Genomic DNA, 21966 nt, shown 5'->3' with positions numbered 1-21966 from the left:
ATGTTTGGTATTTAGTGAATATTCCCCTGTATAACAATGTTTGGTACTTAGTGAATATTCCCCTATATAACAATGTTTGGTATTTAGTGAATATTCCCCTGTATAACAATGTTTGGTATTTAGTGAATATTCCCCTATATAACAATGTTTGGCATTTAGTGAATATTCCCCTATGTAACCATGTTTGGTATTTAGTGAATATTCCCCTGTATAACAATGTTTGGTACTTAGTGAATATTCCCCTATATAACAATGTTTGGTATTTAGTGAATATTCCCCTGTATAACAATGTTTGGTATTTAGTGAATATTCCCCTGTATAACATTATTTGGTATTTAGTGAATATTCCCCTGTATAACAATGTTTGGTATTTAGTGAATATTCCCCTGTATAACAATGTTTGGTATTTAGTGAATATTCCCCTATATAACAATGTTTGGCATTTAGTGAATATTCCCCTATGTAACCATGTTTGGTATTTAGTGAATATTCCCCTGTATAACAATGTTTGGCATTTAGTAAATATTTCCCTGTATAACAATGTTTGGTATTTAGTGAATATCCCCCTATATAACAATGTTTGGTATTTAGTGAATATTCCCCTGTATAACAATGTTTGGTACTTAGTGAATATTCCCCTATATAACAATGTTTGGTATTTAGTGAATATTCTCCTGTATAACAATGTTTGGCATTTAGTGAATATTCCCCTGTATAACAATGTTTGGCATTTAGTGAATATTCCCCTATATAACAATGTTTGGTATTTAGTGAATATTTCCCCTATATAACAATGTTTGGTATTTAGTGAATATTCCCCTGTATAACAATGTTTGGTATTTAGTGAATATTCCCCTATATAACAATGTTTGGTATTTAGTGAATATTCCCCTGTATAACATTATTTGGTATTTAGTGAATATTCCCCTGTATAACAATGTTTGGTATTTAGTGAATATTCCCCTGTATAACAATGTTTGGTATTTAGTGAATATTCCCCTATATAACAATGTTTGGCATTTAGTGAATATTCCCCTATGTAACCATGTTTGGTATTTAGTGAATATTCCCCTGTATAACAATGTTTGGTACTTAGTGAATATTCCCCTATATAACAATGTTTGGTATTTAGTGAATATTCCCCTGTATAACAATGTTTGGTATTTAGTGAATATTCCCCTATATAACAATGTTTGGCATTTAGTGAATATTCCCCTATGTAACCATGTTTGGTATTTAGTGAATATTCCCCTGTATAACAATGTTTGGTACTTAGTGAATATTCCCCTATATAACAATGTTTGGTATTTAGTGAATATTCCCCTGTATAACAATGTTTGGTATTTAGTGAATATTCCCCTGTATAACATTATTTGGTATTTAGTGAATATTCCCCTGTATAACAATGTTTGGTATTTAGTGAATATTCCCCTGTATAACAATGTTTGGTATTTAGTGAATATTCCCCTATATAACAATGTTTGGCATTTAGTGAATATTCCCCTATGTAACCATGTTTGGTATTTAGTGAATATTCCCCTGTATAACAATGTTTGGTACTTAGTGAATATTCCCCTATATAACAATGTTTGGTATTTAGTGAATATTCCCCTATATAACAATGTTTGGCATTTAGTGAATATTCCCCTGTATAACAATGTTTGGTATTTAGTGAATATTCCCCTATATAACAATGTTTGGCATTTAGTGAATATTCCCCTATGTAACCATGTTTGGTATTTAGTGAATATTCCCCTGTATAACAATGTTTGGTACTTAGTGAATATTCCCCTGTATAACAATGTTTGGCATTTAGTGAATATTCCCCTATATAACAATGTTTGGCATTTAGTGAATATTTCCCCTATATAACAATGTTTGGTATTTAGTGAATATTCCCCTGTATAACAATGTTTGGTATTTAGTGAATATTCCCCTGTATAACAATGTTTGGTATTTAGTGAATATTCCCCTATATAACAATGTTTGGTATTTAGTGAATATTCCCCTGTATAACAATGTTTGGCATTTAGTGAATATTCCCCTATATAACAATGTTTGGTATTTAGTGAATATTCCCCTATATAACAATGTTTGGTATTTAGTGAATATTCCCCTGTATAACAATGTTTGGTATTTAGTGAATATTCCCCTGTATAACAATGTTTGGCATTCAGTGAATATTCCCCTATATAATAATGTTTGGTATTTAGTGAATATTCCCCTGTATAACAATGTTTGGTATTTAGTGAATATTCCCCTGTATAACAATGTTTGGTATTTAGTGAATATTCCCCTATATAACAATGTTTGGTATTTAGTGAATATTCCCCTGTATAACAATGTTTGGTATTTAGTGAATATTCCCCTATATAACAATGTTTGGCATTTAGTGAATATTCCCCTGTATAACAATGTTTGGTATTTAGTGAATATTCCCCTGTATAACAATGTTTGGTAATTAGTGAATATTCCCCTATATAACAATGCTTGGCATTTAGTGAATATTCCCCTGTATAACAATGTTTGGTATTTAGTGAATATTCCCCTGTATAACAATGTTTGGTATTTAGTGAATATTCCCCTATATAACAATGTTTGGTATTTAGTGAATATTCCCCTGTATAACAATGTTTGGTATTTAGTGAATATTCCCCTATATAACAATGTTTGGCATTTAGTGAATATTCCCCTGTATAACAATGTTTGGTATTTAGTGAATATTCCCCTGTATAACAATGTTTGGTATTTAGTGAATATTCCCCTGTATAACAATGTTTGGTATTTAGTGAATATTCCCCTGTATAACAATGTTTGGTATTTAGTGAATATTCCCCTGTATAACAATGTTTGGTATTTAGTGAATATTCCCCTGTATAACAATGTTTGGCATTTAGTGAATATTTCCCCTATATAACAATGTTTGGTATTTAGTGAATATTCCCCTATATAACAATGTTTGGTACTTAGTGAATATTCCCCTGTATAACAATGTTTGGCATTTAGTGAATATTCCCCTATATAACAATGTTTGGCATTTAGTGAATATTCCCCTGTATAACAATGTTTGACATTTAGTGAATATTCCCCTATATAACAATGTTTGGTATTTAGTGAATATTCCCCTGTATAACAATGTTTGGTATTTAGTGAATATTCCCCTGTATAACAATGTTTGGTATTTAGTGAATATTCCCCTATATAACAATGTTTGGTATTTAGTGAATATTCCCCTGTATAACAATGTTTGGCATTTAGTGAATATTCCCCTATATAACAATGTTTGGTATTTAGTGAATATTCCCCTGTATAACAATGTTTGGTATTTAGTGAATATTCCCCTGTATAACAATGTTTGGTACTTAGTGAATATTCCCCTATATAACAATGTTTGGCATTTAGTGAATATTTCCCCTGTATAACAATGTTTGGCATTTAGTGAATATTCCCCTGTATAACAATGTTTGGTATTTAGTGAATATTCCCCTGTATAACAATGTTTGGTATTTAGTGAATATTCCCCTATATAACAATGTTTGGTATTTAGTGAATATTCCCCTGTATAACAATGTTTGGCATTTAGTGAATATTACCCTGTATAACAATGTTTGGTATTTAGTGAATATTCCCCTATATAACAATGTTTGGTATTTAGTGAATATTCCCCTGTATAACAATGTTTGGTATTTAGTGAATATTCCCCTGTATAACAATGTTTGGTACTTAGTGAATATTCCCCTATATAACAATGTTTGGCATTTAGTGAATATTTCCCCTGTATAACAATGTTTGGCATTTAGTGAATATTCCCCTGTATAACAATGTTTGGTATTTAGTGAATATTCCCCTGTATAACAATGTTTGGTACTTAGTGAATATTCCCCTATATAACAATGTTTGGCATTTAGTGAATATTTCCCCTGTATAACAATGTTTGGTATTTAGTGAATATTCCCCTGTATAACAATGTTTGGTATTTAGTGAATATTCCCCTGTATAACAATGTTTGGTACTTAGTGAATATTCCCCTATATAACAATGTTTGGCATTTAGTGAATATTTCCCCTGTATAACAATGTTTGGTATTTAGTGAATATTCCCCTATATAACAATGTTTGGTATTTAGTGAATATTACCCTGTATAACAATGTTTGGTATTTAGTGAATATTCCCCTATATAACAATGTTTGGTATTTAGTGAATATTCCCCTGTATAACAATGTTTGGTATTTAGTGAATATTCCCCTGTATAACAATGTTTGGTATTTAGTGAATATTCCCCTATATAACAATGTTTGGTATTTAGTGAATATTCCCCTGTATAACAATGTTTGGTATTTAGTGAATATTCCCCTGTATAACAATGTTTGGTACTTAGTGAATATTCCCCTATATAACAATGTTTGGCATTTAGTGAATATTTCCCCTGTATAACAATGTTTGGCATTTAGTGAATATTCCCCTGTATAACAATGTTTGGTATTTAGTGAATATTTCCCCTGTATAACAATGTTTGGCATTTAGTGAATATTTCCCCTGTATAACAATGTTTGGCATTTAGTGAATATTCCCCTGTATAACAATGTTTGGTATTTAGTGAATATTTCCCCTGTATAACAATGTTTGGTATTTAGTGAATATTCCCCTGTATAACAATGTTTGGTATTTAGTGAATATTCCCCAATATAACAATGTTTGGTATTTAGTGAATATTCCCCTGTATAACAATGTTTGGCATTTAGTGAATATTCCCCTATATAACAATGTTTGGCATTTAGTGAATATCCCCCTATATAACAATGTTTGGTATTTAGTGAATATTCCCCTGTATAACAATGTTTGGTATTTAGTGAATATTCCCCTATATAACAATGTTTGGCATTTAGTGAATATTCCCCTATATAACAATGTTTGGTATTTAGTGAATATTTCCCCTATATAACAATGTTTGGTATTTAGTGAATATTCCCCTATATAACAATGTTTGGTATTTAGTGAATATTCCCCTGTATAACAATGTTTGGCATTTAGTGAATATTCCCCTGTATAACAATGTTTGGCATTTAGTGAATATTCCCCTGTATAACAATGTTTGGCATTTAGTGAATATTCCCCTATATAACAATGTTTGGTATTTAGTGAATATTCCCCTATATAACAATGTTTGGTATTTAGTGAATATTCCCCTATATAACAATGTTTGGTATTTAGTGAATATTTCCCCTATATAACAATGTTTGGTATTTAGTGAATATTCCCCTATATAACAATGTTTGGCATTTAGTGAATATTCCCCTGTATAACAATGTTTGGCATTTAGTGAATATTCCCCTGTATAACAATGTTTGGCATTTAGTGAATATTCCCCTGTATAACAATGTTTGGCATTTAGTGAATATTCCCCTATATAACAATGTTTGGTATTTAGTGAATATTCCCCTGTATAACAATGTTTGGTATTTAGTGAATATTCCCCTGTATAACAATGTTTGGCATTTAGTGAATATTCCCCTGTATAACAATGCTTGGTATTTAGTGAATATTCCCCTATATAACAATGTTTGGCATTTAGTGAATATTCCTCTGTATAACAATGTTTGGTATTTAGTGAATATTCCCCTGTATAACAATGTTTGACATTTAGTGAATATTCCCCTGTATAACAATGTTTGACATTTAGTGAATATTCCCCTGTATAACAATGTTTGGCATTTAGTGAATATTCCCCTGTATAACAATGCTTGGTATTTAGTGAATATTCCCCTATATAACAATGTTTGGTATTTAGTGAATATTCCCCTGTATAACAATGTTTGGCATTTAGTGAATATTCCCCTGTATAACAATGTTTGGTACTTAGTGAATATTCCCCTATATAACAATGTTTGGTATTTAGTGAATATTCTCCTGTATAACAATGTTTGGCATTTAGTGAATATTCCCCTGTATAACAATGTTTGGCATTTAGTGAATATTCCCCTATATAACAATGTTTGGTATTTAGTGAATATTCCCCTGTATAACAATGTTTGGCATTTAGTGAATATTTCCCCTATATAACAATGTTTGGTATTTAGTGAATATTCCCCTATATAAGAATGTTTGGTATTTAGTGAATATTCCCCTATATAACAATGTTTGGTATTTAGTGAATATTCCCCTATATAACAATGTTTGGTATTTAGTGAATATTCCCCTGTATAACAATGTTTGGCATTTAGTGAATATTCCCCTATATAACAATGTTTGGCATTTAGTGAATATTCCCCTATATAACAATGTTTGGTATTTAGTGAATATTCCCCTGTATAACAATGTTTGGCATTTAGTGAATATTTCCCCTATATAACAATGTTTGGTATTTAGTGAATATTCCCCTATATAAGAATGTTTGGTATTTAGTGAATATTCCCCTATATAACAATGTTTGGTATTTAGTGAATATTCCCCTGTATAACATTATTTGGTATTTAGTGAATATTCCCCTGTATAACAATGTTTGGCATTTAGTGAATATTTCCCCTATATAACAATGTTTGGTATTTAGTGAATATTCCCCTATATAAGAATGTTTGGTATTTAGTGAATATTCCCCTATATAACAATGTTTGGTATTTAGTGAATATTCCCCTGTATAACATTATTTGGCATTTAGTGAATATTCCTCTATATAACAATGTTTGGTATTTAGTGAATATTCCCCTATATAACAATGTTTGGCATTTAGTGAATATTCCCCTATATAACAATGTTTGGCATTTAGTGAATATTCCCCTGTATAACAATGTTTGGTATTTAGTGAATATTCCCCTGTATAACAATGTTTGGTATTTAGTGAATATTCCCCTGTATAACAATGTTTGGCATTTAGTGAATATTTCCCCTATATAACAATGTTTGGTATTTAGTGAATATTCTCCTGTATAACAATGTTTGGCATTTAGTGAATATTCCCCTGTATAACAATGTTTGGCATTTAGTGAATATTTCCCTGTATAACAATGTTTGGTACTTAGTGAATATTCCCCTGTATAACAATGTTTGGTATTTAGTGAATATTCCCCTGTATAACAATGTTTGGTATTTAGTGAATATTCCCCTGTATAACAATGTTTGGTATTTAGTGAATATTCTCCTGTATAACAATGTTTGGCATTTAGTGAATATTTCCCTGTATAACAATGTTTGGCATTTAGTGAATATTCCCCTGTATAACAATGTTTGGCATTTAGTGAATATTCCCCTATATAACAATGTTTGGCATTTAGTGAATATTCCCCTATATAACAATGTTTGGTATTTAGTGAATATTCCCCTGTATAACAACGTTTGGTATTTAGTGAATATTCCCCTATATAACAATGTTTGGTACTTAGTGAATATTCCCCTGTATAACAATGTTTGGTATTTAGTGAATATTCCCCTGTATAACAATGTTTGGCATTTAGTGAATATTCCCCTGTATAACAATGTTTGGCATTTAGTGAATATCCCCCTGTATAACAATGTTTGGCATTTAGTGAATATTCCCCTATATAACAATGTTTGGTATTTAGTGAATATTCCCCTGTATAACAATGTTTGGTATTTAGTGAATATTCCCCTGTATAACAATGTTTGGCATTTAGTGAATATTCCCCTGTATAACAATGTTTGGTACTTAGTGAATATTCCCCTGTATAACAATGTTTGGTATTTAGTGAATATTCCCCTGTATAACAATGTTTGGTATTTAGTGAATATTCCCCTGTATAACAATGTTTGGCATTTAGTGAATATTCCCCTGTATAACAATGTTTGGCATTTAGTGAATATTCCCCTATATAACAATGTTTGGTATTTAGTGAATATTCCCCTATATAACAATGTTTGGTATTTAGTGAATATTCTCCTGTATAACAATGTTTGGCATTTAGTGAATATTCCCCTATATAACAATGTTTGGTATTTAGTGAATATTCCCCTGTATAACAATGTTTGGTATTTAGTGAATATTCCCCTGTATAACAATGTTTGGCATTTAGTGAATATTCCCCTGTATAACAATGTTTGGCATTTAGTGAATATTCCCCTGTATAACAATGTTTGGCATTTAGTGAATATTTCCCCTATATAACAATGTTTGGTATTTAGTGAATATTCCCCTATATAACAATGTTTGGCATTTAGTGAATATTCCCCTGTATAACAATGTTTGGTATTTAGTGAATATTCCCCTGTATAACAATGTTTGGCATTTAGTGAATATTTCCCTGTATAACAATGTTTGGCATTTAGTGAATATTTCCCTGTATAACAATGTTTGGCATTTAGTGAATATTTCCCCTATATAACAATGTTTGGTATTTAGTGAATATTCCCCTATATAACAATGTTTGGCATTTAGTGAATATTCCCCTGTATAACAATGTTTGGTATTTAGTGAATATTCCCCTATATAACAATGTTTGGTATTTAGTGAATATTCCCCTGTATAACAATGTTTGGTATTTAGTGAATATTCCCCTATATAACAATGTTTGGTATTTAGTGAATATTCCCCTATATAACAATGTTTGGTATTTAGTGAATATTCCCCTATATAACAATGTTTGGCATTTAGTGAATATTCCCCTGTATAACAATGTTTGGTATTTAGTGAATATTCCCCTATATAACAATGTTTGGCATTTAGTGAATATGCCCCTATATAACAATGTTTGGTATTTAGTGAATATTCCCCTATATAACAATGTTTGGTATTTGGTGAATATTCCCCTGTATAACAATGTTTGGCATTTAGTGAATATTCCCCTATATAACAATGTTTGGCATTTAGTGAATATTCCCCTATATAACAATGTTTGGCATTTAGTGAATATTCCCCTGTATAACAATGTTTGGTATTTAGTGAATATTCCCCTATATAACAATGTTTGGCATTTAGTGAATATTCCCCTATATAACAATGTTTGGTATTTGGTGAATATTCCCCTGTATAACAATGTTTTGCATTTAGAATAAAAAAATAAAATGAAAAAAATAATAATAATAAAAAAAAAATGAATGCAGCTTCCGAATGAATCTAAAATGGATGCTGTCCAGAAGGTGGGAGGGTCTGGGAGGGAGGGTCTGCTGCTGATTGGCTGGAATGTGTCTGCTGACTGTGAGGTACAGGGTCAACGCTTACTCAATGATGACGAATAGGGGGCGGACCGAACATCGCATATGTTTGCCCGCCGTGGCGAACGCGAACAAGCTATGTTCGCCAGCAAACTATTCGGGACATCTCTAATGACAAGTCATGCCGGATGTGTGTAAATCAAAAATATCTTCTCATCTTACAAAGCATCCTTTGCAAGCATTTCTGCCCGCAAAGCATTCTGGAACTGCCTGAAAATGATTCCATGCCAGACCTACCTTAAATACTTCCCATATGCTGTCTAATGCCTTTATATAGCAATCCAGAAGAACTGTCCTTACAGCCGTCTTATGTAACATGCCTTCATTCTATGTGACTAACCTTCATCATGTTCTTGAAGACATAGCTGTATGTGTCCGTCTTGGTGTCTCTCTTGGGTTTACAGATAATGAAATAGTTTTTAAATAGGAACACGTGCCGGTTATGACCCTTCCAAGCCATTCTTGCCCCAGGAGCACCTTCCCATACAATGAAATGACCCTTGAAAAAAATACAAGTTGTGCCTTAGACAGATTGTTCTAGTGACACTCAACTCATTGACATTCATGATTATCATTCATTGATAAAATACAAACATATTTTGCTGGACTATGCAATCAGTACCTGTCTGATGGGCTCTCCTAAAGCTTCCAGTGTTCCTGGGTAGTTCTCGATCATTGACACGTGCAGGAAATTTTCTGCCCGGCGAGTGAGAGCAGATACAATGGCATACGCTTGCTCGAGAAGAGCGCAATTCTTGCCATTCCTTGCCTTGTTACGGATCAGTTCCTAACAGGGAGTATTTCAGAGATTCAGTATTAGCTCATAGAAATGTAAGAAAACGTACTACTGAGGTCCTTTTCCTGCATTCTACCAGGAATGTGGCAAAACCACAGAAGCACATATATCTTTGTTCACTGGGGAATTACAATGTTCTTGAAATGTTTTTGTACTCCCCTATACTTGGGCATTAACCCCTTAAGGACACATGACATGTGTGACACGTCATGATTCCCTTTTATTCCAGAAGTTTGGTCCTTAAGGGGTTAAAAGGTTCAGAGACTAGTCTATATCTGGATAAGTCAATATTCTGAATTAATAGATTATGTTACTCCCCAAAAGGTTTACACTACTTGCAAATACTAAAATTGTAAAACACGTGTATAGTCTTTTTCTATGCTGGATTACCACAAAGAGCAGCTACATATTTCTATTCCATTTCTTGTACAGTTTATCAAGGTGTCATGTATCGCCAGCCCCGAAACATATTTAATTTCCTTGAATCCCTTATATTTTATATTCTAATCATGGGTGTGTTTCCATTATTTTTGTTAGACATTCAGATTCTCGTAATGGAATCCCAAGTTGTACCTGTAGGACCTGACACACTGGCTCACCTTGAGGATGACCTGATACCGCTGGATTCTGTTTATGGGTCTTTCCAGGTAGTGCTGAAGTGGAGGAGGTGGAGGCTTGGATGGGTCTGCAAGTGCAGCACTTTCTTCAGTATATTTCTTTAATAAAACAAGATAGTTAAATTATTACAAACGGAATGGCCTGTAGTGTGAACATAATAGACAAAGATACGTGAACAATTTCAGTATACGACCATCTCTCGGTTCTCTTTAAAGAGATGAAGATAGTCTGCGAGTTTTTCTGAATATTTATGGCAGTTGGTATCCGCACATTATACTTAATATTCACAACTGGAATGAATGCCTGAATCCTGAGTATCTTCTGCACTGACCTGTTCTGTAAATCCTGGCTTCGCTACCTCTCATATGAGAACAGCTCTCTGGGAGTTCACGGATTAGCATTCTGCTTAAATGTTTAATTATTCAGTCCTAATACCTGGCTATTTTAAGATGTGCAATTTTACTGTGGATGAGATTTTCCATTACTCGTTATGATTACAGCTGTGCTAAATTGCAGATTGAGAAAATAGGGAGCAAAGCAGTCGTTTATCACAGTAAATTTAAACTTTGCGAACATCATTTACTCCTGCAATTGCTTATTGCTTCAATGCAAGACTGTCTGTATGTCCGTCTATCTATACATCTATCTGTCTGTATGTCATCATCATAATCACCATCATTTATCGGATCTATATATCACTGTTCATCTTTTTTTTTTTTTTTTTTACAAATACAGGAAATAATTAAATAAAATCAGTTTTACTCTTTGCAAACTCCAAAAGAAAAACTTAATATAAACTGTGTTTACTAGCAAAACAATCATAGCACAAAGATACAATAAACACATAGCATTTAGAAATAGCTACATATAGGATTTGATTCCAAAGCATTAGGCCAGTTATGTTTGGGTATTCTTACTCAACTTAAGGGTACTAATTTTATTGACCTAGGTTTGGATTCTCAATTGACAGAGCAGAAGGTAAGAAATTCAAAATTAAACAGACTGTGCAATAACATTTAAACATTAGATCTTTCTTTACAGTACGTGTGTAGAGAGGTTGTGTGAGTCACAGCCAGGCTATTGGCTAGCGCTGCATAAACAAATTGATTTAACCCCTAAATGGAAGACAATTGAGCATTAAAACAGTAGAGGCATGATCTATAAACAAAGACCACTTCATTAAGGTGCAGTTGTTTTGGTGCTTCGAGCGTTGCGGTATTCAAAACATTACAAATCGATAGTAACATGTTTAGATATCTTCAATAAATTGCAATGGATATCTAAGCAATTACATGTAACTTGTTTGGTTTTAGATCTTTGCACCTACTTACTTGTACCAATTAATATGCATACCTCCCAACATTTCAAACGAACAAAGAGGGACACGTTAATTTTAAGGGTGTAAATGGGGGCGTGACCAGCGGCAAGGCTGTTCTGAAAATTTTTAAGTGATTTACTAATAACAATTTATACAACTAAAATGTAATTTAAAACAAGAACAATGTAGCTTATTTACACAGACTGATTTCTAAACACATTTATTGGAGTTTAAAGACACATTATTGGGAGTATTATTGCTGTGGAGCTCTGTTATACACACAGACACATTACTGGAAGTATTATTGCTGTGGAGCTCTGTTATACACTCAGACACATTACTGGGAGTATTATTGCTGTGGAGCTCTGTTATACACTCAGACACATTACTGGGAGTATTATTGCTGTGGAGCTCTGTTATACACTCAGTCACATTACTGGGAGTATTATTGCTGTGGAGCTCTGTTATACACTCGGACACATTACTGGGAGTATTATTGCTGTGGAGCTCTGTTATACACTCAGACACATTACTGGGAGTATTATTACTGTGGAGCTCTGTTATACACTCAGACACATTACTGGGAGTATTATTGCTGTGGAGCTCTGTTATACACTCAGACACATTACTGGGAGTATTATTGCTGTGGAGCTCTGTTATACACTCAGACACATTACTGGGAGTATTATTACTGTGGAGCTCTGTTATACACTCAGACACATTACTGGGAGTATTATTGCTGTGGAGCTCTGTTATACACTCAGACACATTACTGGGAGTATTATTGCTGTGGAGCTCTGTTATACACTCAGACACATTACTGGGAGTATTATTACTGTGGAGCTCTGTTATACACTCAGACACATTACTGGGAGTATTATTGCTGTGGAGCTCTGTTATACACTCAGACACATTACTGGGAGTATTATTGCTGTGGAGCTCTGTTATACACTCAGACACATTACTGGGAGTATTATTGCCGTGGAGCTCTGTTATACACTCAGACACATTACTGGGAGTATTATTGCTGTGGAGCTCTGTTATACACTCAGACACATTACTGGGAGTATTATTGCTGTGGAGCTCTGTTATACACTCAGACACATTACTGGGAGTATTATTGCTGTGGGGTTCAGTTATACAATCAGACACATTACTGGGAGTATTTTTGCCGTGGAGCTCTGTGATACACTCAGACACATTACTGGGAGTATTATTGCTGTGGAGCTCTGTTATACAGACACATTACTGGGAGTGTTATTGCTGTGGAGCTCTGTTATACACTCAGACACATTACTGGGAGTATTATTGCTGTGGAGCTCTGTTATACACTCAGACACATTACTGGGAGTATTATTGCTGTGGATCTCTGTTATACACTCAGACACATTACTGGGAGTATTATTGCTGTGGAGCTCTGTTATACACTCAGACACATTACTGGGAGTATTATTGCCGTGGAGCTCTGTTATACACTCAGACACATTACTGGGAGTATTATTGCCGTGGAGCTCTGTTATACGCTCAGACACATTACTGGGAGTATTATTACTGTGGAGCTCTGTTATACACTCAGACACATTACTGGGAGTATTATTGCTGTGGAGCTCTGTTATACACTCAGACACATTACTGGGAGTATTATTGCTGTGGAGCTCTGTTATACACTCAGACACATTACTGGGAGTATTATTGCTGTGGAGCTCTGTTATACACTCAGACACATTACTGGGAGTATTATTGCTGTGGAGCTCTGTTATACACTCAGACACATTACTGGGAGTATTATTGCTGTGGAGCTCTGTTATACACTCAGACACATTACTGGGAGTATTATTGCCGTGGAGCTCTGTTATACACTCAGACACATTACTGGGAGTATTATTGCCGTGGAGCTCTGTTATACGCTCAGACACATTACTGGGAGTATTATTGCTGTGGAGCTCTGTTATACACTCAGACACATTACTGGGAGTATTATTGCTGTGGAGCTCTGTTATACACTCAGACACATTACTGGGAGTATTATTGCTGTGGAGCTCTGTTATACACTCAGACACATTACTGGGAGTATTATTGCTGTGGAGCTCTGTTATACACTCAGACACATTACTGGGAGTATTATTGCTGCGGAGCTCTGTTATACACTCAGACACATTACTGGGAGTATTATTGCCGTGGAGCTCTGTTATACACTCACACACATTACTGGGAGTATTATTGCTGTGGAGCTCTGTTATACACTCAGACACATTACTGGGAGTGTTATTGCTGTGGAGCTCTGTTATACACTCAGACACATTACTGGGAGTATTATTGCTGTGGAGCTCTGTTATACACTCAGACACATTACTGAGAGTATTATTGATGTTGGTCTCTGTTATACACTCAGACACATTACTGGGAGTATTATTACTGTGGAGCTCTGTTATACACTCAGACACATTACTGGGAGTATTATTGCTGTGGAGCTCTGTTATACACTCAGACACATTACTGGGAGTATTATTGCTGTGGAGCTCTGTTATACAGTCAGACACATTACTGGGAGTATTATTGCTGTGGAGCTCTGTTATACACTCAGACACACCAACAATATGGAGCTCCTAGTTCAGGAGGAAGTCATTAGCTGATGAGTTACATGGACACTAAGTTTCAGTTAGAGCTGAGATTTATACTGCCTGTTTAAGATTACCTGTCCATATACAATAACATTTAAACACTTACTGTCCTTTACTCACCTTGTAGAACTCTTGAATAGTATTATTTACCACTACCGATTCGGCCTGAACGCGCCCTACCAGGTACATGATGTACTTGTTGAATTCCTCCTCATTCCTTATGAAGCACATTGCTACATCATCATCTGTGTCACATTTCTTAAGCTCTGGGTAAAAGGTGCTGTAAGAAATGAAGAAGTAAGAAGTGTTGTGAAACATACATATACACAATAAAACATAACTGTATTTAATACCTGTTACTGTCTGGTGCACCTGATCGCAAATCCACCTTCAAGCACCAAACAATCAGTGGTTGCACAATAACTGTTTGGATAACATTTCGTTCACCACAGGAGTTGGATAATATTTAGTTTACCACAGGGAGAGAACGTGGATAATTCGATTTTCAAGCCTCCACATAGCGTGACTGTGATATATGGATCTTGTTTGTTTAAGCAGCAAGGCATTGAAAACCAGAAAAAAATATTGTAGAAATGCTTACGGTCATTGGCAGAATTCTCATTAAAGTGAAGTAGGATTTGGCTGAAATGCCAAGAATTATATCCTAATACCTCAAACAGGTTGAATATATTTGTTTAACCCCTTCAGGGCCAAACTTCTGGAATAAAAGGAAATCATGACATGTCACACATGTCATGTGTCCTTAAGGGGTTAAATGCTTGTTTATATTGAACCACAGCTTTGTAAGTGTCAGGTCTACATGTGCCTCGGTATTAAACTCAGCTCTGTCTTATCTTTTTTATTGTACAGCTGGGCAGACAATAGCAAAACTCTGGTCTTTAAATTGTAAACTCGTATGGGTTGGGCCCTCTTCAACTACTGTTCTTGTGCGTCAAACATGTTTTGTTAGCATTCATTAATTGCCTTTTTTTTTTACCTATTCTACAGTCTGTTGGTGCTATAAAAATAATTGTAATTCACAGTCTGGTCTATGACAAATTATTCTAGATCACTTGTGGTGGGATGGTTTCCTGAATATGTTCATAATATTTATTTTTAAAATGTTTAATGATGCAGAACTAAAAAATGTCAATAATTCTAAAAATGCACAGTACTTAAAGTACTAAAACTCTTTTCTTTGAAAACTAATAAATGACAGAAATCTCACAGATTTGGTTTCGGTTAAGTGTGCATTTAACCAATGCTATGGTTTAGACAGAAACGTGGTAGTCTAGGTTCCTACACTGCAGATCCCGGACCAATGAACCTGAAAAATTAGACTAATTTGAGTGATGATCATATTCTCTTCTGCTCGAGAAAACCTCACGTCAATAGCAATTCTGACTGGAAATGGACTATAGGTGGAATCATCAGAAGGAACAATCCACTGGTTCCCATGGTGATTACTCCACAGTTGGAATCGTGCACTAGAATTTCCTGTTATAATTAACCACTATTGGGACCAAACATACTTTTTTTCTTTGTCATGCTGGGGCTACAGTAATTAGGTGCTCCAAGTTCCATAGAGAAGGTAAGGTTTGGGTTATGTTTAAGGTTGCTCCATCTCCCTAAGGGTACAGACCTTGTATGGAAGCTACCGATGTCACTGATGTTACGGAAGATGATAGATTTCTGATTGGCCACAGCTTCAGGGACATCGACGCAAGTCTCCGTGTATTGCAGGTGGTGAGTCTGTAAGAACTGTAATTCTCGCGCATACTCATACTCTGTGTTCAGCAGCTCCTGGATGAGTGTGCTGTATCAGAAACAATATAAAATGGTTATACAGCAACAAGGAACTTCAATTCACATCATAAAGACAATGAACAGATACTCCAGGCCTGAGGCCTTTATATTTTTTGATATGTTATGAAGACAACACTTTTACATATGTAATATATATATATAACAAACTTGGAGATTTGTTTTGGACCAATTGGCTGAATTCCCAAACTCCAAACTGGAATGTTCTGAATTACTGACAATCTGAACCAGGTTACGCCAAACATGTTCGGTTTGGCTTGTGATTCTTGTGGCAAGGGGACAGCCACTAAATGCATTAGAGCAATACAGGGAAAAAGTAGGAGCAGTAAATAAACCTGAATCTATATATTTATATATTGTATATTTAATACATTTATAAAATATAATTCTATATTTTTTTCTATATTCTAATATAAATATAATTCTATATTTTTTACTCTGCGTCTCCTGTTTTTCCCTCTGTTGATTATTTTTTCTCACTTGATCAGTGGATCAAATGCTCCTAATATAAACAAAATATTACGCTATGAATATATTTTGTAGTACACCAATCGTGCCGTTCTTTGTTCGTCTGATTCAGTTCCCGAATTGGAATCTCAGAACCAAATTTCTGCCAAGCGAACCAACACACAGACCACCAGTTAGTCAAGGCATCTACAGCTGTATCACCAGAGCAACGCAAGGAAGTCAACGAAGCATAATCTTGACACCTTAAGAGCTGTTAAAGGTGCCCAGCAACATTTCCCATTCTCCTATTCTTTCTTTGAAAAATACTGCAAAATGTGAAAAGCTATTGTGGATGGATGCACTCCCCTTCCCATTTTTTCCTTTTTCTTTTTTTTTCTTCCTTCCCCCTCTCCCAATTTTAAATTACCAATATGTTACTTATCACCATGAAAATTGACTATAAAGCGCCTGTTCAATACTTTCATCATTGATTTACATATGAACTGGATACATTGATATTTACTCTTTTTATATTTAACACATATGGTATTTTCTTTTTCATTGTAAAAGTTATTGTTATTGTAAAAATTATCTCTTTAATAAAAATATATTTGAAAAGACTTACAAATTTTCATTTTCAGATTACTTTATTTATACATTGTACTAGCTGTGTGGATTGCAAATGTATAGAGTTAGACATATTGTAAAAATGAAAAGACAAAAGACTCAACATTCTGTGCCAGTGTTGACACAGAATTTGCCATTGTGAAGACCCACATTATTGTCACTTCATATTCCCTTTTTCCAGGTCTGTGTGGCTACCTTACCTGTGGAGCTAAAATAGCGAGTTTTGTCCTTTTAACATTTTAAGTAAGCACTCTCTCCTACAGCACTCAAATAGCAGGTTTACAGGTCTCAGTTGATAAATGCCATCCGGATCCATTTTAACAAAGCCAGCATTAATGTTTAATTTTTTTAATGAAAACTCAGCTTAATAACATATGATATAAATTCATTAATCAATTAGATCATACACAAAAAATGCCCTAACTAAATTAAAACCACCGGGGCGGAGCCTGGCCGTCAACCTAAGCAGACGCAGGCGACTCGAGCTCCTGCATCCCGGGCCAGAAAACCTGCAAAATCGAGGGCGGAATAGCCCAAGGAACCACCAGGGTGCAACACCCAAGTCGGGGGTGCACCTCTAGGTACAACAAGACGTTTTCTGTGCTCGTAGGAGCCGGAAAACCGGGACGGCAAACGCGGTTTACGGATGCCGGAGCTGGGGAGAGGCGGCCGCTCTCTTCGGCACCGGATCCCCTCGCGACGAAGCAGGTTTCCAAACCCCCCCCCCTCTTGGACCGGTGGGGGATATCCCGGTCCTACTAGCTGGACGGACCAAGCAGGCTGACCAGACCCAAGCACTCACAACTGGAAGCAGCAAGGAGCAGTCAGGCGGATCGTATCCAAGATGGCCGCCCGTCATGAATCACAGAGGGGAACCACGAGCAAGGGTGTGCAGCCCTCCTCACTAGAGGCCCTCGACAGGCTCTGCTCGGCCTTCTACAAGCTACAGCGCAGCAGGGGCATGCCCAGTCTTCAAGCGGCACGGGCGGTGGCCATGTGGGTTCGACCGCTGACCCGCCGACGCTATTATGGCGCTCCACTACAGGTACTCCAAGCGGGCGTTCGCCCACTCAAGCAAAAACAAGCGACTAAGACAGTGACAACTCACCCCAACTTGGGCACCCACACTCACTTGCCCACTCACCACCGCGTGGCACCGGACCTAATCACAGCGAGACCAATTACTGGCAGACGGAACAGACAGAGAGCACAGCCACGACCCATCGGAGGAAAAACCCTGAAGGGGTATTTACCCTGCTGCACAGGTACACCAGGCACCCAAGAGACTCATACACAATGCCAGCAGCTCAGCAGAGCAGGCATCGGCTGAACACAGACATCTCTACAAACTGAGGCCTAAACATCACCACAGATTCTCAGTTCACCCGGCTATATGGCCCTACTGACTCTCCTGGACTAATCCTTTTTGTAATTTTTGTGATGAGCAGAACAACCTACACGAGACTCTCGCATTAAATATCAGACTGTCACTATGCCATCTCACACCCTCTGGTTGTGCCCCTAGACAGCTTGCTATTGGCCATTCCCATGCCAACTAGCCTGCATGCCTGGCAACCTACCATTCTTCACCTGTTATAGATTTGCATACTCTGACTGTAATTACCATTCTGGCAACGTCCTTTGCATTGATCCTGCTGGCATGCCTGCCAATATACTAAATCACTTGTTGTAAGTTTATTGCCTGTGTGTACCACCAACACTATCACCTTTGGTCAATCTTAAGCAGGGTGGAGAAATATGTACCCAACAGTTTCTCTAACACAAGCCTGTACATTAATGATTGTATTAACCCCTTAAGGACACATGACATGTGTGGCATGTCATGATTCCCTTTTATTCCAGAAGTTTGGTCCTTAAGGGGTTAAGCCTGTATAACCTACCTTTTACTAACGTATGATCACTAGCCTGTTATGTTCTAAGTCTTACTAAACAATCTATGGTTCAGCCTGTCTCTTTAAATCTTTAAATGGGAAAAAAGTGCAACTGTTTCATCTGTCATGGCACTATATGTGTAGCTGATCTAGCACTGTTAAGCAACAATTACCTTTATTATTATTTTATTTTTATTTTATTAACCAAGCTTGTATTAATCTGTTTACATGACGTTTCTAAACATAACAAAAAATATGGCAGTCCTTCTTAGAGGTGTATTGTTCACTATCTTGTTATCATCAACTCGTGTTACCCCACAATGCCTCCTCTTTCTATTCTGTACCCCATATCGCATATGCCATAATAAAAGAAAGATTTACAATAAATTAAAACCACCAATAAATTCAATCACAAGTGTCTATTTTTCGACTTATCATTACCTTAACCTCTTTTTGTAATCCTCTTCTGAGACAGACTCCCCTGGAGATTCCGGGATATCTCCCGACCCCCACTCTGCTGACAACTTGACAATAAATAAAACGGATTGTTTTTATTAGTGTGATACTTTGTGAATATTCCCCTGAACTGGAATTAATTGCTACATTAAAAATTCTAATAATAATTACAACAAATAGGCCCCAAGTTAATATTTTTAAATAAACTTTTCAAATTATCTCTTTCAAAATATTAAAAACTAAAAAAATATGTCATATGTAAAATAATATATACATCTATATCAAAATATTAAAATATTTGTTGAAGTATTAAAATTTTTTAAAAGAATATCCCAAAATATTAAATCATTTAAAAGGTTATCCAAAAAAAACAGTCAAGGCTATAATTTGCTAAAAAGACCAAAACAAATGATACGATTCCATACCGGATTCAAAAAGATTTAATATATAAGGGACACAATGATTTATTAAAATCATCCCAGAGACTGTTCCTGAATTTTAATAAAAATGTATATAAATCACCTTCAAACGTTTGTCCAGATATGCCGGCGAAACCCAGCCTTGTCGGGAGGCACTGAATTTGGTGGGTTTTGTCCGTACGAGCCACTTGAGCGGATGAGCAGAGTCGAGGACTTCTACGTACTGACCTTCTTTTAAAGTAATCGATTCCTTATCGGCTATGATAGGATTGTAATCGGCGGTTGCCATATAGATGTCGAAGATCTGTAGTTATAAACGGAACAAGTATTTAATGGCTTTTTTTGGTTTGTGAGCTCCCATGTATCTTAATTGAGTTTTTGAACGGCAAAAAAAGGGAGATTACATTGAAAAACTAAAAGATATTATCAGGACCAAGCTCCTTCTTGGTTCTTTTGGTTTACCTCTCCTCTTGAGTCTCCATCCTCTGACTCTGATGAAGATTCAACAGCAATAGAGGAAGGTCTGGATCGACCGTGACGTGGAGATGCAGATGGAGTTTTGGATTCATCATCACTATCCAATCCTTGTATACCAGGCACTCGGAGAGAGGCTAATCATTAATGGCAATGAATAATGAGCTTTATTAGTAGTTAACTTGCACAATATAATTTTATATTAATTTATAGTAAACATGTTTCTTATTCAATTCAGATTCGGTTTGTAATCATCCATTGGTAATAGGACATTATTATAAATATACCAGAGATTATATATTTTTTAAACAAACAATCTGAGATACTTCAGCATTTAAAAAGTTTACTGAATAATGTTGAATAAATATATGTAAACATTTCTGCTTTCTCTATTAACAGTGGGCAATACTAGTTCAAAATATTCCCAACTCGACCACATGGAATTGCCAACTATGTTATAATGCAGAATGTTTGCATTTGATTTTTACTGAGCCAATCTGTTTAAGTAACTCTGAAGAACATGTACACTTTTCAGTTTTGTCACAGTGTATGACACCCAGCTGTACATTTCCACTTGAAACTCCATAATACTTTCAAGTGGAAAAAATCATTAGTAGGATTGCTAGATAAAACCTGCAAACTGTGGCGTTGGACAGTGGCTCACTTATATCACATCCTCCTCTACAAAGCTGGCTCTGGGGAATTTGTATCAAACTTCATACCAGAAGATGGATGGATAGATAGATAGATAGATAGATAGAAAGATAGATAGACAGACAGACAGAGAGACAGACAGACAGACAGACAGATAGATAGATAGATAGATAGATAGACGGACAGACAGACAGAGAGACAGACAGACAGACAGATAGATAGATAGATAGATAGATAGATAGATAGACGGACAGACAGACAGACAGACAGACAGACAGACAGATAGATAGATCGAACTAGATAGGTATTGGTTTAAAAAAAATGCACGTCTGTCAAGTTTCACCTGTTATATATCCCATTTCACAACTTCTCAAAAAAAAAAAATCCAATCCAATCATATGTCCTGGATCACCAGACTGTTAATAATCTACATCAACTATTATAGCTATTTATAGCTTTTTGTATTCTGTTTTGAAAAAGAAAATCCACATACTGAATGTGATATTGGCAGATAATTCTGGATGTGGAATCTGAAATTCTAGTGGAGGTTAGATTCTACGAACTTCTATAGATGATATTTTTTTTGTGCAATGTACTCTTTATGTTATAACAGGAATGCTGTATCACAAATACCAAAGCCAGTTACTCTCCAATGTAA

General features: G+C 35.4%; 1 protein-coding gene across 30 annotated transcripts in view; it reads right to left on the bottom strand.

Annotated features, from left to right (window-relative positions):
• OBSCN (obscurin, cytoskeletal calmodulin and titin-interacting RhoGEF) overlaps window positions 1-21966 on the bottom strand; it is a 344733-nt gene that overhangs the window by 125315 nt on the left and 197452 nt on the right. For all 30 annotated transcript variants that reach the window (XM_063452748.1, XM_063452749.1, XM_063452760.1 and 27 more), the window contains 8 exons: window positions 20643-20791; window positions 20284-20484; window positions 19747-19829; window positions 16158-16331; window positions 14636-14795; window positions 10558-10674; window positions 9785-9949; window positions 9503-9661 (listed from right to left, as the gene is read on the bottom strand). In XM_063452748.1, coding sequence (XP_063308818.1) covers window positions 9503-9661; window positions 9785-9949; window positions 10558-10674; window positions 14636-14795; window positions 16158-16331; window positions 19747-19829; window positions 20284-20484; window positions 20643-20791 — 1208 coding nt within the window. The remainder of the gene's footprint in view (window positions 1-9502; window positions 9662-9784; window positions 9950-10557; window positions 10675-14635; window positions 14796-16157; window positions 16332-19746; window positions 19830-20283; window positions 20485-20642; window positions 20792-21966) is intronic.

The sequence above is a fragment of the Pelobates fuscus genome, chromosome 4, assembly GCF_036172605.1.
Source record: "Pelobates fuscus isolate aPelFus1 chromosome 4, aPelFus1.pri, whole genome shotgun sequence".
Classification (NCBI taxonomy): domain Eukaryota; kingdom Metazoa; phylum Chordata; class Amphibia; order Anura; family Pelobatidae; genus Pelobates; species Pelobates fuscus.
This window is presented reverse-complemented; position numbering and strand designations above follow the sequence as displayed.